This window comes from Pavona decussata, unplaced genomic scaffold (assembly GCF_977016875.1).
Source record: "Pavona decussata unplaced genomic scaffold, jaPavDecu1.1 SCAFFOLD_48, whole genome shotgun sequence".
NCBI classification, from domain to species: domain Eukaryota; kingdom Metazoa; phylum Cnidaria; class Anthozoa; order Scleractinia; family Agariciidae; genus Pavona; species Pavona decussata.
Window position 1 is genome coordinate 3,954,740 of NW_028145470.1, and position 10,261 is coordinate 3,965,000.

The 10,261-nt window shown below is 39.9% G+C and overlaps 1 protein-coding gene across 1 annotated transcript in view; it reads left to right on the forward strand.

Annotated features, from left to right (window-relative positions):
• The first annotated feature begins 3,418 nt into the window (after positions 1-3,418).
• The window catches only part of LOC146481859 (uncharacterized), a 68,867-nt gene continuing 62,024 nt past the window's right edge, over positions 3,419-10,261 (forward strand). Inside the window, exons 1-6 of the mRNA XM_085107587.1 lie at positions 3,419-4,053; positions 4,448-4,597; positions 5,544-5,666; positions 6,531-6,659; positions 7,192-7,443; positions 7,691-7,991. Coding sequence (XP_084963713.1) covers positions 3,732-4,053; positions 4,448-4,597; positions 5,544-5,666; positions 6,531-6,659; positions 7,192-7,443; positions 7,691-7,991 — 1,277 coding nt within the window. The 5' untranslated portion in view covers positions 3,419-3,731. The remainder of the gene's footprint in view (positions 4,054-4,447; positions 4,598-5,543; positions 5,667-6,530; positions 6,660-7,191; positions 7,444-7,690; positions 7,992-10,261) is intronic.

Here is a 10,261-nt window from a genome sequence, read left to right on the forward strand (position 1 = left end):
CAGAGGTATCAACACCAGGTACCATAATCTTCACAAGACCCATGCCTTGGGATGACTGCAAACCAAGCAAAGGAGTAACATCTTGATCAACAATAACAAAGTTAAGTTCATGCTTGCTACCTTTATGTGCCACTTTCAGCCTTGCAAAACCAAGAGCCTTTCGCTTTGAGCGATCGTGCATAACTAGTGTGATGTCTTTAGGAACAATGTTAGCTTTACTGTAATCTTTTGTTGCCCTGATGTAATCCTGTAGTGGCAAGATATTTGCAGAAGAACCAGTGTCAATTTGGAAGGTTACTGATGCTGAACCATTCAAAGTAAGCGAAACAAGAGCTTGATCTTTACCACTGACACTATGAACGTAAAAGACTTCTTCTTGTTCGACCATGTGAACTTTTGCATCTTCAGACTTGCTTCGGCACTTGACTGCAAAATGGCCTTCTTTACCACACTTCTTGCATTTCTGACCTGAAGCTGGACACAATTTCCTTTCCAGTGCATGTGTACCACCACAAAACAAACACTCTTTAATCTTGGGAGGGTCCTTGCTGGGAGGTTTGCGGCGCGGAACTTTCCCGCGCCTGGGTTTCGACCTTTGCCCCACTGCATTAATATCTTCGTTAGCTGAAAATTCTTCTGAGATTTCTGTCGCTCGCGAGTGAGTAACTTGACTTGCTTTGATAGTTTCGATGGCTTTATCTAGGTCGAGGTCTCGCTTTCCAAGAAGCTTTTTACGAACTCTGTCATCCTTCACACCAAGAATTAGCCGGTCGCGAACGAGCGATTCACGAAGTGCGCCAAAACCACATGATTCTGAAAGCTTCATCAATGCAGTTATGTAACTATCAAGCGATTCATTTGACCATTGCTCACGTTTGAAGAAAACATATCTTTCGTAGGTTTCGTTACGTGCAGGGACACAACGCTCCTCGAACTTTTCCAAGACCTTATCAATTTTTAGAGCGTCCGACGAGTTTCCCCATTGAAAGGTTTCGTACATGTCCATTCCTTCTTTGCCGATCACATTTAACAACGAAGCCACCCGAACTTCCTGTGCTTTCTTGTGAATGCCAGCCGCTAGCTCGTAAAACTTCCTTTCACGACGAAATGATTTCCAATTTTCTCCTTGATGCAAACGGTCGGAAAGATTCAACGGCGAGGGGATTTTAGCGGTAGTACTAACAGCAGCCATGTAAAACGTGCGACGATCCAAACACACTCGAACGAAAACTATAGACTTCAGTGAGCCTACCAATAACGGACGAAGCGTTGGACTTGAAGACTTCCAAGCTAGGAAGTGAACCTTGATAATTTGGTCTAGATCCCACTCTCTGACACCATGTTACGATCAACGTAAGGACACCGAGCATCAACACAACTCAACAACTTTAATGGCGGCGAGCAAAAGACCACGAGGTCAGATTACATAACAATAAATCACGTGATACAGAAATGCATGCTAATTTATGCAGTATCACAACAAGACGCAATAGTAGTTTTCATTCTTATCTAACTCGTAGAAGTAATGATTTACACTTTCCTCGCGTGCGTACCAATTGGGGCAAGCAAACTTTTATTTATCAAGCCTCTAAGGACTGGAACAACTTAGACAATGACATTGAAAACATCAAATCATTGTCCCTTTTTAAGGCAAAGATTAAAAGTTTGTAAATGATGATTGTTTAGCTATTTTTAAATTCGTTTGATCTTGTGAAATCATTTTTTAGGTAATTTTGTTTTTTATTTTATTTTTAATTTGCAGGGCCCCACTGAAAACCGCCAAGGCGAGTGGGCTTCCTGGATAAATATTTCTTTTATTATTATTATTATTTTATTATTATTATTATTATTATTATTATTATTATTATTATTATTATTATTATTATTATTACTATTATTATTATTATTATTATTATTATTATTATCATTATTATTATTTAAAAATATGAAAATTCTTTATTAAAATATTCCACACAAATTGCTATTTACAAGTTAAAAGTATATAAAAAAGAGCTATTAAAAACCTATTCACATTAGGCATAAGGCATAAGTTTCCGTTTTCGGTTCGTTTGGATTTCGTGCGAATGTCTTAACCGCGGAAAAGCCGCAAGTCACGCGAGCGAATTAAGCCCTGAGTCAAACGAGTGCTGGCTGGGGTACTCCCTTATATGGGCTATATAGGTATGTGCGGCGCCAAAGGGTACGGTTTTTCAGCCGCTTTGGTCATAAATAGGGTATCGATTTTAGCCATTTTGCCACCATTTTGGTATTAAATAGGGTATCAATATTTGCACTCTAGTCTTGAATTCGTTTTCTTTTTTTTTTTTAAAGAAGTAGCCTGTGAAAAGGCCCCAAGTGGGGTATAAGGTGAAAAGAAAAATCGGCGAGCCGGGCGAGCGGCGCGCGGTATGGGGCGAGGAAGAAAGAAAGCGGGGCCTGTAGACCAACCTCGTTCCCAGGGCCTTTCCCTAGCTTCCAAGCTAGGGAAAAGGCCCTGGGAACGAGGTTGCCTGTGGCCATTCTTTCAGTGCCGCCGTCTTGTGATACCAGATTCTGGTATCACGCTCTGATTGGTTAGATAAGCGATTGCTGACAGATTTGCAGGAATGATTGACACATTGAATCGTTTGAATCTTGCGCGGTGACATTTGCATAACTTAGTGACCTTCTCAGATCGTTGGGCTTATAAAAGAGCTGAATTTTTCTGCAATCTGAAGATAAAAACGAAGATGGCTTTGGAATGTTTACCGACTGGTTTCGACAAGATCTTCCAGTTGCTTCCTTGGATGCTAAAAGAAATGTGGAACTTTGAGTGTTCTACGGTTGTAATTGTCACGCCGTTGGTGTTTATAATGAAGGACAAGGTTAAGGAGCTATCTAGCTTAAGCCTCAGAGCGTTTGCAATAGGCCTTATCACGGTTTTCGACGCCATTTTGACGAGTAGGCAAACACGCTTGAAATAACAGTGTTTGTATGGAAATCCGATGTCAAATAATTTTCATAAAACATCGCTTCTGAAAAAATTCATGAATTGGAAACTTTTGGCACTAGGAAAAGGATTTTAAGAAAAAAATTTGAGGAATGTAGCTGTGCCAGAAAGCATCCAGTCGTGTTTTGCACTTTACATACATTTGTCTGTATAGCGAACCAGCTATGAACTGCTACTAAAAATAGTTCGCGGGAAAAAAAATACAGACAAATGTATGGAAAGTTCAAAACACGACAGGACGCTTTCTGGCACAGCTACATCCCTCAATCCCTGTGCTATCATTATTTTAATATAGTTTCATATTGTAATGATTTTCACACGACCCCACAAGCTCTGAGCTTTAAACCCTATTGTGTTTAAATAAAGGATATGCATGTATGTGTATGTACACTGAGAACTTCACACGAATCTTCCATCCGGCAAGCTCCCTTGCTGTCCCCGTTACGACACCTGAAATGTCGACGGTTATCTTGTTTTCCCGCTAAAAAAATGACAGAAAGAATGGCCATTATATCTGCGCACTGGATAATGGCTGTTAGTTCATTGCGCGCTATGGTGTATCTTGTCTCCAGACCTTTCATTTATCGATCAATCGACGAAACAGTGACAACAAGCGGGCGGGTTTCATATTCCATACTGAATAAGACAATAGCAAATTTGAGGAAATTTGTGATACAAATTAATATCACCTTTGTTGATGTTTCGATTGTAGGTTTTCCTTTTTGCCGACGAGTCATATACAATGGCCGCGTTTACACCAATTATTCTCGCGATCTTTCTAACTGGCCTGGTTCACAAAGGCTCAACTGCTGAGCAGTGCAATGGACCCCGTCAGCTGCCAATCTCCGGCATGAAGTTACAGGGACACACTTATAACAAGCGCTATGCACCATCTGGCCATGCTGAGTGTCTGTTCGTATGCAGAGAAGAAGACGTCTGTCAAAGTTTTAACTTCGTGGTCTCAGAGAGTGTGTGTGAATGGAACAACCGCACGAAGGAAGCGAGCCCAGAGAATTTTGTTAAGGACTCCGATCGATATTATGTCAAGCTCGATGTCAGGAGAGGTATGAGTTACAGATATGTTTAGATGTTTCTTTTTTCTTTTTTGTTTCAATAATAACCGCGAGTTCATCCACAGACTCAAATATTCGAACCACCTTATACAGCATACCAAACAGCACCACAGGAAAGTACTGATGAGTAGCTTTCATTTGAATAATCACACTTCAGGATTTCATCCATTGACTCAAAAGTTAGAACCATCTTAGCTTGTACAGCATAATAAACAGCACCACAGGATAGTACTGCTCAGAAGCTTTCATTTGAATGGTCACACTTTAGGATTTCATCCACAGACTCACAAGTAAGCACACTTTCATTACATAACAAACAGCACCACAGCTAAGTATATTGCTACTCAGAATGAGCTAACTTTGTTAAATGGCTTCATCTTTTCAGTTCCTCTCGGCTCAATCTCTAAGCTGCCGGCCAAGTCTTGCAAAGAAATAAAAGCGAATGAAGGAGGGCAAGCTGTCAGTGGCAAATACTGGTTCTACTCCATCATACCAGGAACGAGTGTCCTCGCTGACTGTAACATGGCAACCGAAGGTGTGTAAATGAAAGACTGGTTAGAAAATTGTTTCTATAAGATAGCTGGGCTGTTGCGCAGGTAGAGTGAGTGCAAAGAATGCGCAAATGAAGCGAGGATCAAAACGCAGGGAGCCGGATGTGAAGCGTGTAGCGTGAGGCAAAGAAAGTTGAACATAGGTGATGATAATCCACTGTACCAAAAAACATAGCGCCTGATATTTTAACCCATATTTCTTAGCGTACGAAAACACTATAACACAGAAAAGTTCCAAAATCTTCAAACTACATACACAATGTTGTTTGTACAGGAAGCAGCCTATTAGCTGTGATCGGCTTGCATGGTATTGTGGTAAAAGCCGCCATCTTTTTTCGTACCTTATGTAAAGGCAATAACAACGAGGTGATGGATTTCGGATTCAAAATTGCGTCGCACAGCCATTTTGATCACGTACAGCAGGCCTTGACTAAGCGAATGATCGTTGTCAAGTAGTCCACGTAACAAGAAAGGGATGCAAGTCTCGATACCAATCTCGTACCAAGAGTCTTCGTTCTCCTTGACCAGCGGTCGGGAAACAAGAGAAGTAAAATTCTTCAGCCTTTACATCAACCATGCTTCAAATAACGGCATTTTAAAAGTTATTTTTTTTTTATTGCAGAAGAATTAATAAATGAGACAATCGCATTTACTGATATCCGAACTTAACTGCTACCGTAGCTCATTTATTATTACTAATAATGGACTGTGTTTTGATCAACATTCCATTCTTTTATGAGGTTAAAAGAACGAAATCCTGTAAACAGACTATAGGAGAAAAGAAAAGACATGTAACAGGTTCCCCAACTCAAATCGTGATGTTTTCTGTCAGCACATAGTTTAAAAAAAAGCCTGGCAAATTTGTTTCTTTGCTTATTGTGTAGGAACCTAAAGACTAACTCAGTTTCTGTTACTATTGTATTTCCTCAGACATTGATGAATGCAGCGCCTCTCCTGCAGTTTGTCACGCCAAAGCCAATTGTGTTAACAAGATCCGTTCCTATGTTTGTACGTGCAAACCCGGTTTTACTGGAAATGGAAAAACTTGCAGCGGTAAGAAATGGAAGAGTTCTTTTACTTGTGGTAACAGCTCATAGGATAATCGTTTGATGTAATGGTACGACTTCGCGTACATGTATAAATGATAATAATGATGATGATGATGATGATGACGATGTTTGGCTTCTTCTATGCGAACTAAAACCGTGTTTTCTCTTCATCGTAGTAAATTAAGTAAATTCGATGCAAAATTTTCATTAAAAAAATGGTATAATGGAGCAGTTTTTTTAATTGAGTGTCATAAACCAATCGGAACTCTAAGTAAATACATGTAACTATTGTGGTATTAAACGCGGTAAAACGAGTATGGGCAAGTCGCCATTGGTTAATGTTGGTTTTGCTTCTCACCTGTTGAGAAAGTAGCGCGAGTTTTGCTAACCAATCAAAGATCTCCGTAAAGCAAAACCATAACAAAAGCGAACTAGCTTTCGACCCTCATGATCAATTCAAAACTGTTCTAATCTAATGAACATATTTTAAAACGATTTAAGGAAACAACTTTGTTGTACAATTGCATACGAAAATGCGCATTTTTGCAATCACACAATATTACTAACAGTATTTACAGATAACTAGAGTGAAACTGAAAACGAGGACCCCTTAAGAAAAATTTAATCACTGCTGCGTGGACCAAGTTAACAAATATGCATTTATGCAATTGCGTAATAAGGCAGCTGCACAATTATTCACATTAGGATATTTAAGGGTAACGGGCTATGCGCATGCGTGAAAGTCCTCTGGCGCATGCGTTTCAGTGCAGTGTCTTGTGCTGGTATCAGATAATGAATTGTGTTGTGATGTGATAATCATTCAAACATGAAATTGAGCAGTTTTGTTTCAATGTAACAAACTTTTCAGATATCAATGAATGTACAAGTGGCTCGCACAATTGTCACGCGTACGCCGTTTGCACAAACACCGTGGGGTCTCACAGCTGTGCTTGTCGGTCAAACTATCATGGAAACGGACACTACTGCGTATATAAACGTGAGTTTTCCTCTTAATCGCGGTAATCGGCTGATGCCGTGGTCAAGTAAATAGTGCAAATAACATGTCATTAACCAATTTACAGAAAGGCATATCATCATGACATGTTAAATGCACCCGAAACTGCACTTTACAAGATATTGCCTCCCCGCAATAACAGGCTTTTTGTTCAAGCCATCTATCTCTTTCGGTGGTGGATCAAAGGAAGGTTCCTCTCCCCACCCCCTCCCCATCTTATTTTTTACATCAAACAGAGGCCCGTACAGTCGAGGCTCCGAGATATTTTGTTTCACAAAGAGAAGGAGGTCCAGCGTTTGAGAGTGGGCCACGCACCTACCTGAAGGTCGTGAGTCACCACTGCCTGTTTTCATGCCCGCAACAAAACCTCCTCTTCAGGGTCAAATATGTATAGCTACAGGATAATACTGTTCTTATTTTGAAATTAGAGGGCGTTGAACGACAATTTCGAATCCATCATCTTAAATTCTCAGCTAGAGACAAGACTGCTCCTTAAAATTTTTCTTTCCTTTAGGTGGCCTGTACTATTCATCAAGTATTCTCAGCCCCAAGAGTAGCTCGTATGTGGACCAGTTGATTTTATATTTAAACCCAGTACTTCGTAACTCAGTCCGTAGTAGGTTTGTGTTATGTTGGCGGGCTTCTGCGCATACCTGGGCGTCCTCGACATTCCATAGCAGATGTAATGGAAAGGGACCCACTGTTACTATCATCAGAGTCGGCAGTTACGTATTTGGCGGATATACAGATGTCTCTTGGGCAAGTGGTAAGTATTATCGTTCTGGTCATAAAGATATAACATGTAGAAGCTCTGGGCGGCGGTTTATTAACCTGTGGTATGAAGGGATAGTCAACTACCTTCGGTGAATGAGTAGTTAGACGGTACAAATTTGTTTTTTACGGTAACTAGTAGGGGTTCGTGCTCATGCACAGATCATCGTATTATAGCTTTTTTTAGTTATCTATTTTTTCGATTCCTTTTACAATGTAAAACGTGTTTATCTTTATTCCAGCTTCAAGTTACAGAAGTTCCAGTACAGCATTTCTCTACTCGCTGTACAACACCTACGGGTACCATCCTCTTAAGCTTGGGCTCAAGTCAGGATATCATGGTCACGCCACATACGATACCAGCGGTTATGGCCCGACCTTTGGTGGCGGGCACGACATTCGCACATCTGGTAACAGTGGGTACACCTATTGTGGCCACTCCTATGCCATTCCCTCAGGATATTCGTCAGCACTTTCATGTACGTGGTTTGCTGGAAGCTATTCTTTTACTCTGAGTGATATTGAAGTGTTTTATGAGGTAACATGAAGAGATCAACACGCTTTTTTTGGTAGTTCAGGCAGCGCCCACATTAACATGATTCCAATTTGAAGCAGCTTTGACAAGGTTAGGAGATCTCTTTCCCTTTTTTCAGTTTCAAATTCATTAGTCATTCCTAGCAAATCCAAACCTCCCCTCCGGGCAAAAAGATTTTTTTTTTGTAAAGTAGGTAAATGCACCATACACGGCAGAGTACAAACGAGCTTTTCAAATGCCCCACGGTACAGTTAAGAAAAATTAAATTTTTTTTTCTTAGTTTCTTGGCTTACGTTGTAAGCCGTGCAAGTTTGGACATTTTCTGGTCTTATTTTCTTTCGTGAACGCTGCCTGCGTAGCGCGGTTTTTTGTGGGTGGTGGGAGTGAGGCGAAGAGAGGAGGTGGCGTTGTAGTTTAGTTCCGCTTTTTAGCTGCTATTTTGTGGTATTATGTATAGAATAGCATGAATAGTTCTACCTTCCTACTTTGGATTAGCCACCATTAGAAGAAATTAGGGTGAAGTACTGTGTAAGCGTAATCGGGAAGGCGCCGTCATATACACGAAAGTTTGATGCGGACAGTATACAATTAGCTCATGCAAATACGTTTTTCAGCAGATTAGAGATTCGCTGGTGGATGAGTTATCAATATAGACTTTCCATTAGTAAGAAATGGAAGAGAGAGATTCTTGAAAAGACCACATTAATGGTCGATCAAAAAGCCATTGTTAAAGTGGGGGTTTCAAGTCCCTAAAAACTGAACCTCTGCTCCAGTAGCTCCGCGCATGACAATGACAATGACAATGACAATGACAATGACAAATTATTGAAGACGGAAACTCTTTTGGCTGCTGCATGGACCACGCTAAAATTTGTCAGCCAATTTCTTTTTCTGTTGGTGAAGCCGGGGCGGCAGTGAAAGTCGGCCTGATTCAAAAGACATTATTGTAAATATTATTGTATATTACGAAGCTTATCGATTCAAAGTTTAGCTTTTGAAAACCAGGGCCCAGTTGTTCAAAGCCCGATTAAACTAATCTGTGTTAACGGGAAGTTTGATTATAGCCTTAAAGCTTAATTACTAATCAATAAGCATTTTCCCAAAACATTTTTGCTCTTCAGTTTAAACTCAGACTCCTTTAGACTCAGTTTTATTTACCTTCAGTTAAAGATCAACTTTTTTAACGAGCGTACAAACCTCGGTTACATTTTGATCGGGGATTTTTTAACAACTGGGCCCAGAGCTAAACTTCGGCTCAATGTAATGATCTAACTTGTGAGTTAGTGCATGAAATCCACAAGTTTGACTGCTCAAAAGAAGGGTCATTTTTATTACTACTATAGCTTGTAAAGATGGCACATATGGATAGCATATGTAGCAGAATGGTCAACTTATGATATGATCTATACAGATCACAATTATTGTAGTCTGTATAGATATAAGTTGATCATTCTGAGTTTCTCAACCAGATATGGTATAGCATAGTAGCTTTCGTATACAAGGCATACATTAGCATATAATAGACTGGGCATCATGCCCTCTATGACAAGGGTAGAACTCTCATATTCAAGATTGACCAACATGTAATTTCTCTTTACAGTGTAAATAGGCTGTTAAGCATAGAGGTAATGAGAATAAAGAAAATAATCAACCAAGGGATTTTGTGTAGCTATAGAAGGAGCTCCTGTAAGCAATCGACATGTAATTTCTCCTTACAAAGCAAATTCATTGTTAGTATGTAGGAGAAGAAGGAAGATCATCAACTAGAGGAGCTCATAGATTTATGCTAAAGATCAGTGTGTAATTGCTTCTTTCATTATCAAAATATCTTATAGCAGATAGGTGACAAGAATTTGGTGGTAGTATTACAAGCCTTTTGTAAAACGTCCTTCTAGACACACCATATGTGTTACATCATAGAGTGGTTTTCATTTGAGTGTCGAAAGTAATTTCGCGTTTGGTTAACTACGCTGTGATTGGTCGACAAAACTCGCGCCACTTTTTCGCGCGCATTTTCCCGCGCTTGGCACCGGTTACATGTTTTTGCTTCTAGTTCTGATTGGTTCATTACGCTGTTTAGTCTGTTGTGATTAGCTGGAGTGATTACTTAGTTTTGGCTTTAGGACACTCAATTGAAAACTGCTCAGAGGTCTTAAGATATTTATTACAATAGAACACACCTGTAAACCAATCAGTTAACCAGTAAAGAGAAACAGTTATTCATCATTTATATATCGTATTTGCTTCGATGTCAACTATATGACAGTTAACTGCTGTA